Raw genomic sequence first — 13,896 nt, forward strand, 5'->3', positions numbered from 1 at the left:
TCATTCATTTTATTCAATTCAGCCTTCAAATTTTGTTGTGTAGCTTGTGATGATTCCAATTGCTGTTTTACTTGTTCACTGATATTTTCAATTTTTGCTTGGAGATTTTGTTTCTCTTGTGTTAAAGATGCTATTATATTGACGAACTGAATCTAAATTTAACAGTTTTTAAATTAAGTCTAAACCTAGACTTTATAAAAACTAAGCGTTTTGAAAAGTAAGTCCTCTCACTTCTCTTTTTTTCTCCTGAATCGTTGTTCGATTGATTGCTTTCTTCAGACTGTTCAGATTAGCACATGGTGGTGGATTATCATTAAAGTTTTGTTTCTCAAGATGTCTACCATAAATAATCACTATTCTATGTAAATGTAACCTTACAGTGACTGATTCAAATCGATTATTAATTTTTTTTTTGTCTATATTCACAACTCGTATCTGTAAATTATGTATTTCCCTCGCCGTGTCTGAAAGATAAACGAATTTTGTTAGTGATTCAATAATCTTATATTCTGGTAGGACTGATGAAAAATTGCATGAACTAATTAAGCAAATTGATTATTTTTGTATGCTCCACTTGTAATAGTACACTCTACACATATTGTTTTCACACTCAATACTGATGTTGGTTTTCCTGATTTATATAATTCTTCTGCTTTATGAGTTTTTTGTTCGAAACCTAAGAATTTAGGTGTAAAGTCGATAGCTGATCTCTCACGGTGTAGTTCGGTTCGAGTATACTTTTTCAACTCCTAATAAAAGATTAAATTTAGAATCTGCCACAGTTAGAAATGAGTGAATATCTTTAAAGTCATAAGTACCAATAGGAATTGTAATTGTACGCCAATCGTCTTTTATTTGATATCGAAGTTTTCTGTTACCTACATGTTTGTTTAAAATCGAATTTAATATGAGAAAATCAACAAGTGCAAGAATGTCATTTTTTATGGGTGATAATTTAATTGTATTTATTGTTATCAAAGAATCACTCATGATGTTTATTGTAGAACACTTAAAATGTAAATGATGTATAATTTTTCTCTACATCATATTTATAGCTGATCATTTGAAGATTTTAAAAATAAACGACCACAGTCAATTGTACTATAATATTGACATCTTTTATAATTATGTCATATACGATTAACATTAAAATAATTTACAAGTTCTCTGGGTGCTGATTCATTTTTCTTCACGTAAACATTTCTAATATATGTTATTTTCAATGTTTCTGTATACTTTACCGAATTAAAATTAGATAATGCTCGATTTGGTAATTTTTTTCTAATTTTTTTTTCAATCCTCTTCCTGATTGATATTGATCTAAATATGCTTCTTTACCAAAAGCTATAGCCTCTTTTTTTCATCATGACGTTTAAGTTCATTTAAATATTTTTCTGCTGCTATAGTACTATTTACAGCCTTAACGATTCCAGCAGCACCTTTAGCTCATGCACCGGTATTGCTTAAAACACTCAATAATGAAAGTGTAGGTAATAAACCACCAGATCTTCCAGTTCAAGGTAAACAACGTTTTCGTGGTGGAGTTTTCTTTTTTTTTTTTATTTTTTTACAATTCTTTTTCATATTTCCTTTTTTTTCATCTTTTAAACCCACTCCAATTTTTGTTTAAAGTTTCATAGTATTTACAACACCTCACGCGGCTATCTTTTCACCTAAGTTAGCATACCTAGCCAGTACACGTTGCCACGCTTATTCAGCCAGTATTTCATCTGGTAAATGTTCCTCTGATAGATTATCTCTGTTTTAAAAATATGCTATATCATGTGCTCGACGAGTAGTATCTAATAGATTTATTTCTTGATCACCTTGAACCAATCTTTGTTGTAATTCCGTACTAGGTCCACAAAACTAATGTCCAGGGATATGTAATGCTATAGGTAAATTGTTGATAACTTTATTTAAAACTCCTGCTCCTTACTTCTTACCTGCTTCTCTCTTCACAGTCATTCAACTAATTGAAAACTATAAAAGCTGTGGCACTTGAACCCTCGCACTTAGTTGACTTCGAGTTGGAGTTTAAACCACATAATCTAAATTTATCTGTGAAAAATTTGGATAATATTATATCAATGAATGAAAAAGTGAAGAGAAAACGTCATGATGAATTATAACCCAATACTAGATAAGATTTAAAAATATTCATCTTCATTCTAAATCATTGAATCGACCTCAATATCAATATCGTGGAAAATTGCTCTAATCAATTGATGTTGGATTTTTTCCTTTTAATGAAAATGAAGAATTTGTAAGAACAGATGTCGCTCAACCAAACTCAATGATGGTATTTGATAATATAGCTTGTGAGAAATGAGATAATATTCGAACATATTTTTTGTATTGTTACATATGCATACATTGACGTTTTCAATTGAAAACATTTGTTCATTGCTCATTGTTTACTATATAACCATCTCTAATATTAGTAAATTGAGTGGACAACTCGAAAAAACTGTAAATGTATCAGGAAAATTAACTAAAGTTAGTGATATAACACGTCGAAAGCATAGAATTATTAAACATGGTAAAAATGATAGTCAACAATCATTGAATAAATTTTTCAAATCTATAGTATATCCATGAAAAAAACTTGTAAATTTAAAGAATTCTTCAAAATTATTCGAAAATGAAAATAATAATAATAATGTCTGGCCGAGGGGTGCTCTTCTCGCTACGGTAATGGAATAAGTCCATACAGCCAGTTTTTCCTCCTCACTGGTGATGGCCTTCTGGGCGTGAGGAACGAAACTATCCATCTCGGTTTCGTTAAACATCACCACCTTTGCAGTCGGCTAACCACCCCTGCAAGGATTTCAACAGGTTACTAACGATAGACCTGCACCGGCCCTCTTCGGATGAGGGCCATGGAACAGTTGGGAGGGGCCTTATGACACGTTCCAATATGGATGTAGACCACAGACCACCCCTACACCGTCTCAGGTGGACAGAGGAGCTGAGACGGGATTTGAAGCAGTGTTGGGAAAGATGCGAGCCACAGACCTCAGGCTATGCCAGGCACCTGCATACTCTGTGGTGCAAAATGCACCCAGAGTTACAACATCTAACGCAGGCAGCGCTCGCATCGCAGGTGCGGTATACTCAGTCTCGACGGCGGATAGAAGAGGAGTCAGACTCTGACTCTTCAGTATCAAACGCTTCAGAGACTGAGGGCGAAGTCTCACTAACACCCGAGACAGCCGCACCGAAGTGGAGCATACTCCCGTTCCACCCTTCTCTCACTGCAGAACCCCCATCTCCTCCCCCTAAGGGCACCAATCACCAGGACTTCACCAGCAGAGAGGGTAATTTTCTCCGGAAAATTACGCTCTCTGCAGAACACCTAGCTAGCGCTAACCAAGATCTCGACCATCGGGTACCAGATAGTGTGAACCTTTTTGCACTCAACAATGCAGTCTATGATGTGGCTCGAGGGTTTACTCAGTGCAGACGAACACCTGTCAATCCTGAGTTACGCCTGAAAAGACGCATCGAACAGACTGCAAATAATATCAAAAAGGCTCGACAGGGTGCATCTCGTATTCAAAGTGTGATGGATCACTTAACTACTCACAGGCCTTATATGTCAAGAATTCAATGTATTGTGGTGAGTATTAAACGTGAACATCACACTTTGAATACAGCCGTGTTACTGATCCTAAAGGAAAAGTACACAGGCAAAATAACATCGCTAATGGCCATTAAAAAGTCATTATCAAAGCGACGAAGAGATAACAGATTATTCCAATCTGACCCTTCGCGCTTTTTTAAGCCGCAAGCCCCTGTCACTTATGAGCCATCGAGTGCAGAAAGAGTCGAAACGTACTGGACCGAAATATATGGTCGCACTAGTGCGCTAGATGTAGACACTCCAGCCCTTTAACTCTTCAGAGAAGTCTGTGACGAACATCTATCACGAATTCCTGAAGAGTTTCAACGAGTCAGCATGGATGGGATCAGGAATGCTCCAAGGGCCACAAAGAACTGGGCTGCCCCTGGGCCAGATGCAATCCCCGCCTTCTGGTGAAAGAAATTGACGTCATCCCACCAGCATCTAGCTCGTACCTTCTCAGAATATCTAGGAGGAGATACACCCATTCCTGGATGGTTCGTTGCAAGGCGTACTGTGCTGATCCCCAAAAGTGGTGATCTGTCCAGCCCCAAAAACTACAGGCCTATTGCATGTCTAAATACTCTCTACAAATTGTTTACGAAGATTTTGAACGAGAGGATTTTGACTGCAATAGAACCTGTATGGAGACAGATAAACGAACAACGTGGCAGCAAGCGTGGCTTGACAGGTTGCGAGGAGAACTTGCTAGTAGCTAGCTTACAGACGGGAGCATCATAAAACATCTGGATGGGGGAGAGTCATACCGATATCTTGGACAGGCACAATCTCCTTTACAGGACGTGTCTGTCATCAAAGATACTCTCCGCAGTGAGTACAAGTGGCGACTTAAGAGAATATGGGGCTCTGAATTATCAGGCCCTTACAAAGTTAAAGTCACGAATATGCTCGCTGTCCCAGTCTTGCTATACTCATTCGGAGTTGTTGAATGACTGCAATGTGAGCTTAAACATCTGGAAATTATCACGAGGATAGTGATGACATTATATCGAAGTCATCACCCGCGATCTTCTGTTCAGAGCCAATACTTTCCCCGTGATCTGGGAGGTCGTGGACTACTAAGTTTGAAGTGTCTACATGTCTACACAAGATGCCGAGTTTGCCACGGTGATGTAGATGAGACGTTATTTCATGTATTATCGGCTTGTCCGATATTAGCGCGCTCAGCCTACATTCACCGGCATACCGCCGCCCTAAGAGTGCTGTATTACCACCTTCGGCACTCTTACGGAATAGACAAGACACCAGTGCTGCCCTATGTGCCCGGTGAAATTGAGTCAGTCGTTGAGAACGGGAGAGCAAAAAGTCTTTGGAATTATCCGCTTTCTACGCCCCAACGTATTGAACACAATGAGCCGGATATTACTCTTTTCGACTATACCACCAAGCACGTATATTACATTGGGATCTCAGCCCCGGCCGAGACAAATATACGTGCGAAAGAAGAGAATAAACAGGAACGCTACCGAGAGCTCATGGAGGTCATGCGAAATGTCTATCACGAATACACAGCGCACGTGATAGTCCTGGTGATTGGCGCCCTCGGAGGGACCGCTTTCTGACAGAGCTTCGAACAATACCAGTCTGCCGTAGTCAGGCTGAGATTCTCGCGGCTCGTATGCAGAAAGCGGTCATCCTTGGTTCCCTCCGAATCCTGAGACGACTGTAAATAATGACTGAACGGCTGTAGCCCCAGGATAATCCCATCTGGTCAGGTCCTAAATGAGTTGGAGCACTGACATCCCTGGCCAGACATTTTCGGATGAACTGAATGGCAATAATAATGATAATTCAAATAATGCTGTCGAATAAATGACAATTGTAAATGTATCAATGAAAGACAGACGAAATATCGTGCCACAGAGAAGAAAGCTTTTTCGTGATAAAGTAGATAATGAAAGACGTAATCAAATGGCAGAAATTGAAGCAATATCAGGAGCCATTAACAGGTCAATTCCTAAAAAAATATTATTTAATATGAAATAAAATAAAATACAGAAGTACATGGGGAGGGAAAAGAAATAACAGCGGCGGTTGAAGAAAAAAGAGCCGTAGGCAGAAAAAAATCTGCAGCAATTATATTGAACACCCCTCTTTAAATTACAGATAATAAAATAAATAATAAAATTCTCATCGCTGAAAGTGTAAATAGAAGTAGTCATGGACTGCTCGAATTATTATTTAAAAAATTGCCTCATAGTATTGTTGTTGATAAAAAAAATTCATAGTGAAATTGTTGATTATACGATTTAGGTTCAAAAAAATTACAATCCAAAAGAATTTTTGAAAATTGACAATAGTAAAAAATTCAAAATTTGTATTGCAAAGTATATTGGACATGGTTTAATAACTCAAATAAAAAAACCTCCACTCCAATATAAAATCTCGATGAAAAATCAATCAACAAATTCTACCTTCTCAGATGATTTTTATAAACTTGTTAATGAATGACGACTACTTATGGCCTTTTAGAGTGCAGGACATAATGCTCATTCGAATAAAATAATTTTAATTATTAAAGAACTTAGAAAAACTAATGTTAGAAAATAAAAATCTTTACTCGAAATCTACTTAAAATTTGATTAGAATTTACTCAAAATAAATTTACTTAAAATTTCATAAAGATCTGCTCAAGTTTGATGAAAATTTATTCACAATTCCTATGATATAGGAGTAAGTAGAATGATAAAAGAGAGGAGTGCCGTTAGTTTTGAGTATATTGGGAGATTCGAGACTGAAAAAACATCAGTCTAGTTTCAGACTTAAGTATCGTATAATTATGTAGTAAGCTGTGAAGAAGCATCCAATAAGTTATGAAGAAGTTCATAGTATCCTTCAATATGAATCCAGCTCACATTTGGGCTGAACCAACAAAATATACGTGTGTAATTTGCAGGTCTCAAGATATTACACTCATTTGGGAAAAAATTCTCACAAAATAGAAAATATAATAGAGATATCTACACTAAGAAAAATCGAGATAGTTGAGCCAACTATCTACATCAAAAAAGGAAAACTAGATGCAGTAACTAATATTTATAGTTGCGGTAACTGAAAAATAGTTGTTGCAACTAGAAAACTTGTTGAAGTAACTATCCACGATAGTTAGGAGAAATATAGTTGCATCAACTACTCGTAAGGAGTAGTACGGTGAACTATATAAAAGGAGTTAGATAAACTAATTTGAAAAAATTCGAACAACTTTTAGCATTCAACTTCATGAAAGTAGTCAGAGTAACTATTTTTTGATGGGTGCGGGAACTAAAAAATAATAACTATTATTCACATAGTTGATTGAACTTCACGAAAGTAGTCAATCGGTAACCTGTAGAGTCAGTTACTCTGACTATATATGATTAGTTATAACAATGGTATTAAAACAGTTGTAATAACCGGAAGCATTGAACTTTGTCCAGGTAGGTATAACAACTACTTTCAACATAGTACAGGAACTTCATTTTATAGTTAGTACAACTTACAAGTCAATATTGCTAATTACAGTTGATCCAACTTCATCAAAAGAGTTAATCGGCAACTTGAAGAGCTAGTTGAACTGGCTCTTTAGTGCTAAGTTTATCTATCACGTCAAACTTATTCTAATAATGACGAGCATTCAGCTGTATGAAGGTAGTAAAGACAATTATGTTTGACAAGTTGTAGAATGCTCTCCGGTCATTATTTCAATAGATTTCATCGAAATATTTTTTATTTGCGTAGCATTTTTTTTTTGGGTCACATGATTCGATGAGTAGCGCAATATTTTATACTTGAAATCGATCACGATCCTGTAACGATGAAGACTATCATTTCATTATAAAAATTAAAGCTGCAAGTATTATTTTTAATTCATCAACTAAATTTATGAAGTATTGTATATACATTTATTATTTTAGAAAAAAACATGAAAAATAATGTCCAATTACAATCTAAATAGTAATATCCAAATTTTTTCTATTGTTATTTGCTAAAATGATCACTTTTATTGTAGGAGTGCACTCAAGTTAATCATAAATTATGTAAAAAAGCTTTTGTATTACGTAAACTAGGTCAATTTAACTCCAAACGATAATTGAAGCAACTGATATAGAATGTTTATTGTAATTATTGTAATAAGATTGACTAAACTGTGAAATAAATGTATGTACAACTATTTATGTATAATGCAAATAACTATACAATGTATGTTCACACAACTGTCAATAAATGTTTCGTGTAATTATATTTTCGTGGTTATCATTACAATCATTACTTTAATGCAGTAATTACAGCAACTTACGAATGGTAGTACCGACTACTTCCAAAAGATAGTTGCCGAAACTGCCAGCGTACAGTTAATGCAACCAGAAAGTTTGCTATGAAACTCCTGGACATATCAGTTATTAATTATCTTTTTTAATGTTATATATATAATTATTGTGCATTCGTAATCATTCGAAAGTTTAAATAAAAAAAATCATACACATAACGATATTTGAAGTTTTTTTATTAACGAATATAAACTTTAATGATCATTTACTTCCCTATAAAGAATAAGGCTATGAAATAACATTAAAAATTTTTTTCGAAAAAATATTTATTTTATAGATATATTTGTACCATAGTTATGACTATTACATATGGAACAATCTTTTTTAGATTTGAAATCTTTTGTTGAGTCTTCAGGGTGGTTCTTCCACACAAACCGTAGCTTATCTTAGATGGAATCGATTTCATGGAAGGTATTCTTTAAAACTGTTTGGAGCCCAAGTTCATTACAGATCGGAGCAAAGACCCAACATCAAGCTGGTAATGAAAGAGTTTACAATAGATAAGAGACAAAAAAGTCACTTGCCCAAAAACATTTTGTTTTTCACAAAAAAAAAAATGTAAATCAAAGCAAATAATGGTTTTTTTCTTACGGTTTGCTCTTTCTGGAGTAGAGTAAAGGAGAAACTCTCGCCGAGAGATAGATAGATAGTAGAATTTATTGTTAAGACAATTAAACAAAAAGTTACATAAGACAGTAAAATAGTTATAGATACAGACTATAAACGACTATTTACTAAGACAGCTAAGTAAAGTCACAGATATTTGCTTTCAAAATAAGTACATTAAAAGATATCATACCGGGCCACATTTCAGTGTGTACAATGTAGAGCTAGGTGATGGTCATCTAAGAACTGCTAGAAATTGTTGATCATTGGTAGACGATGAGTAGGTCGTTGCTAACCTAGCAATGTCATCATGGATATTGATGAAATGTGTGATATCCCCACTTTTAAACTTGGCGCAGACACTCGAGTTTTCAGCCCAGACATAATTAAAGCCAATCTGCTTAAGAGTAGCTTTCGCTTTTCCAAGTAACTGGAACGTCCTGGAGGGCAGCAGCTCATTAACTGAGACCTTGAAGTCTCGAGAAGACATCGGGGTGGCATCCGGTGGTATTTTTGCGCAGTTTAGTTAATGGAGACAGAAGTCTTAGGTTTGGATGTCCTTCTAATAGCGCTAGACGTAGTAGAAGTGAAGGCTGGAGAAGGCACTGCAGGCGAAGAATACGAAGGCAGCAATCGAACAGAGACAACAGTAGAACTAGAAGGAGTAGATCCAGAAGCATAATCTACGCATAAACCTGGATTCTACGATCTTGCCAGGGGGAACAGATAGTTTAAGGGCATCCAACACTGCCATATCCAAAGGTTGAGAATTGGTGAGCAAATCACTTTCTGGAAAACCTGATATCACCAACTCTGTATTCATGGCCTGTTGCTTGATAAGATGCTGGAGACAAATAGTATTTGCTTGGGTAGCTGCAGCTAAGGCTGAGGCAGAAGACGACAAAGAAGAAGTAAAATTAGAGAAAGCAGACACTCCACGCTTCTCAAGCTCCTCAACACGTAGAGTTAGTCGCTCCAATGAAGACCTCAGTTCAGCATTTTCGCGCTTCAGATCCTCCACTTTGCAGCTAGCCTCCGCTTTTGTTATAGAGTCGGGCAGCTTGACAATCACTGCACCATGGTCAGCCTGCGTTGCCCCCAGCTTGGAGATGGACAAGTTCAATCCATTAAAGGCTTCCATAATATTCTGTAGAGTGATTTCAGCAGGTCTTTTTGGTGGTGGCAACTCCGACAGAAGCACTTTTTCAAAGCTCAGCTGACTCCTTGTTCTCTTAGATGAGCTATCGATTCAGTAGCTGCATCACTGCTCAAGACCGCATCTTTTTCTATCATAGACAAAACACAGCAAGTTTGGGAACGGAATAAAGCCGTGAAGGAAAAGATCAGATCAAATTGTCAGAGTTGTCTATAAAGCTGGGCACTACTTCGTCTTCGGGTCACAGTTTCGGTACGTGTCTACGACAGATGATGGCGCGTTTATTTTTTATAACAAAAAAACTAATAATCAATAAATGATAAGATTGACTTTTTACAATACTTTTAAGCGGAAGAATAACCATTTTATTTGAAAGTAAAGTCAATATTAACTAGACATTATTGTTGATAACCAAATATGACTTTTACTCATTACAAAAATATGAATTTGTTATAAACAATCGAAAATTGTATTTATTGATTAAGTAATGTGTATATCGAATGGATTTTGATGGTTTCAACAGTACAATATTATTAATGATGAAATTTGACTCGTTAAAACTACACATTGTTTATAACAAAATGAATTTGTTATAAACAATTACTAATAGGAAGTTCGTCGTATTAGCACAGACAAAGTGCGCTTAAACCTATTTTTTACATTTACTTCGTCAATTTCATAATGATAGTATGTCAAGTGTACTCACCGGAATCTTGTTGTTGAGCGTATCTCGCAATATCTACTGGAATTCCATTAATGATCAAATCTCGCATGCAGCCAATATAACCTTGTCGAAGAGAAGCAGTCCATACTACTGGTGGAATTGACAGTGTTGTAGAAATCATCGCTATTCCACCGATATAAAGCAAACCATCCGTGTCTAGTTGTTTCGAGTTCCCTGAAACATATCAAATTTCGAGTGGAATAATGTTATTTAAGTGACACGATTGCTTTTTAAATACAAACGTTTTTCGTTATCATTATAAAATTAATGATATTTCTTACAAAACTGAAAATTTAAGATTCTGAAATGACAAGCGATTATTGGATAACACGATTGTAACTCCGTATGATAAATCAACCAGTTAAACAAGGCATTGAAGATTCGAGTCGGCTATTTATTGGGTGTGAATTTCGTCTCCTGAATCTCGAGCAGCCTTCTCCACTTAGTTAATTATAAACAGAAGTGACGTACACGTTTAAAACCTGTCATAGTAATCCAGTTTTTGGTTGCTGTTGAAAAATATAAATATCTTGCAAACTTACGACAATTCTTTACCTGGGAAGAACATTCAAATTTGGAAAGATCTTATCAGTCACTTACATTTTTTTATTCTGATCAAATCTAGCCAGATCTTATTATTATCTTTATCTGACGAGATTCAATGAGATACAGCTAGATAAATCTGAATATTATATGATTCATCCAATCTATCTGTAAATAACCACACATCATATGTATATAATAACATAATGTATTATCTGTGCGTATAAAAATGCTAGTGGTTGTAATTTGATCTTCCTAAACATGAACGTATCGAATAACATCATGTGATTTTATATAACAATACTTGTTTGTATGTGAACCAACATGAAAACCCATGCTAAAAAGGAATCAAGTGTCTTGCAATGTAACATGCTTTCTGTGACCCTTTTATAGTACCGTCTGGTATTATTTTTTGACAATATATGTTTTTTCGTAATTCAATAGTCTACAAATATTTAGATTTATATTTGATAAATTGTATGACAGTTATTTGTAAATAAAAAAATTCTTCACAACTACTTGTTACGATGAATTCAACTGATTAACCTGGTGATCAATATTATTATCGTCATTTGGCTCTTTTCCTTCTGTATTAATATTGGCATTACGCATAATAATTTCTCGAATTATATGTAGCTCTTTTTCCTGGACGTTATTATTCCCATTACTTTGTATAACGTGTTCATTACTATCCTCATTCACATCTGCACAATTCTTGTACTATTTTCACCATTATCTTTTATATCATACTGAGGATTATCATGCATGTCATCAAAATCTTTATCTTCAGGTCCTCATTTATTTCAATTTCTCTTCAAATTTTTGAATGTTTTTAAAGAGTTGTAACGTTCTGCCTTTCCGATATTCATTTTTGGTACATTTATCTTCTCTAATTTCCAAATATCTTGTACTTTTAATATTTATAGTTTATTCGTTTCACTACTTATAAAAAGGAAATGTTTTTTTTTGTATTTTTGAAATTGTAAAAAATCGAATTATTTAAAACATTTATTATTATATTACGACTAAAAATGAATGACATTCATGCGTAATTTAATTACCTGATCTACTTAATGTAACAGATGTAATCGTTATAAATAATTTTCATAAATCAAACGTAGCATATAACCTTTTTAACAACCTCTCCTACGTGCCTGAAATTTCTGGTTGAAATCGAAATAGTTGTTTTGGAGATTAGCGCGGACAGACATACAGACAGCCACCGGCAATTTATACATTAGTTATAAATAAACCTTATTATCCATATCCAAAAATGTAAACAACGTATGTTTCACATAATTTATATTGCACAATAATCCATAAGTGAATAATATTGTTTATATCTTTTATAAATATCAACGAAAAATATCAGTGCTCTGCAGTGGTCTGGGTGCGACCCGAAAGGTCCACACGACCAACTTCTCAGTGGAAAAAATAAAGAATCGATTCGAATAGAACCCGTTTCCATTCTTTATAACAAATGGAATTGTTATAAACGAGATGAGTGTGTTTCATGTTGTCATCATATTTTCATAGGGTATTCTAATCATTTAATATCCGTATGTTTTTCAAGATTTCGAAATTTTGTCTAAATAATGGTATAATTTATAAATTGCAAAATTCAGGTCGATTTCCATTTTTGCTAGTTTTTTGGTTCTGCAAAAAAATGGCTGGACCGATTTTGCTGAAAATCTAATCAGTTCTAAGTTACATATTCACGCGTCGAATGCAGTTGGTTCCACGTCGACATCATTTTTGTTCTCGAGATAATCGAGGCGTAAAATAATTCCAAACGCACATACGTACATATACACACACAGACGTCCACTGGAACTGAAAAACAATCGTATTCGACTCTGGGGACCTTAAAACGTGGAGATGTGTCAAAATTCGGGATTCGCAAAATCGGACCCATTGCCATAACTTCCCACTGGGAAGTTAAAAAGATATAAATCATTCATTCGCTAAATTTACATATTAGGAATATATGTATATATGTATAAAACAATAAATAAAACTAATTTTGAAATTAAATGAAATTAAATGAGTTTAAATTATTATATAAAAAAATAATGAATTAGAAGAAATTAAATAAAATTAAATGAAAATAACAGTCATTATTGATTGTACATTCGAAATTATCTTGTAATCTTGATTAGTTACCGAGATATTTACGATTGAACATTGCGTCGTGACGTCACGAGCAAACTTTTCAGTATAAAGTGGCGTGTTACTCAGCACTGTAGATGTAAGCCACGAGAGCACGTTAGATTGACGAGAGGCAATAGTTGGATGGGCAAAAAGTGTAGGTGACGTGGTGCCGAATATATACCATTACTTTACATTAATATCTAAGTAAATTCTCCGATAACCAAGGGATGTTCGCAACAGATCTTATACATGCCATTAAGGCAAAATGTATCGCCTTTATGGAATATCTATACATTTAACATTCTAAACGGTGAATTAAGATTCAAAATGCCAAGCAGCAAAGTCACTCGCCCACCGTTAGCATAACAGGGCAGACGGCGGCCTTGAGACCGATAGAGTACTGTACTTGGGGCGCATGGCTAACGACACCTTCTCGCTCTCCTCATACTCGGCGAAGAGGAGAGCTACTCTATTTATTAATTGATGGGATTGTGCAGACTGTAGAGCAAGAGGCTGCACGATGGGCGGGTTAATAGCTCTTGCTTACCTATTCATTTACATTGTAATAGTAGTGAGCGCTGTGTAAGTCGGCCGCTCTATAACGTCTCACTATTATTAGAGCGCAGCTCATGTTGCCTGCTTGCTTTATTGTTTTGGAACACATAGGATTTATGAATCAATTAAGAATTATTTCATCAGGCTTAAGTTAAACAGTAGCAATGATGGCTAATTTGTATCACGATTATGTCAAAGACAACCTTTT

The 13,896-nt window shown here is 35.1% G+C and overlaps 1 protein-coding gene across 2 annotated transcripts in view; it reads right to left on the reverse strand.

Annotated features, from left to right (window-relative positions):
* The window catches only part of Nrx-1 (Neurexin 1), a 763,150-nt gene that overhangs the window by 313,267 nt on the left and 435,987 nt on the right, over positions 1–13,896 (reverse strand). For both annotated transcript variants that reach the window (XM_035088915.1, XM_035088914.1), the window contains one exon: positions 10,422–10,613. In XM_035088915.1, coding sequence (XP_034944806.1) covers positions 10,422–10,613 — 192 coding nt within the window. The remainder of the gene's footprint in view (positions 1–10,421; positions 10,614–13,896) is intronic.

Source organism: Chelonus insularis, unplaced genomic scaffold (genome assembly GCF_013357705.1).
Source record: "Chelonus insularis isolate UGA/USDA-ARS -01 unplaced genomic scaffold, ASM1335770v1 contig_56_pilon, whole genome shotgun sequence".
In the NCBI taxonomy this organism is placed as follows: Eukaryota; Metazoa; Arthropoda; class Insecta; order Hymenoptera; family Braconidae; genus Chelonus; species Chelonus insularis.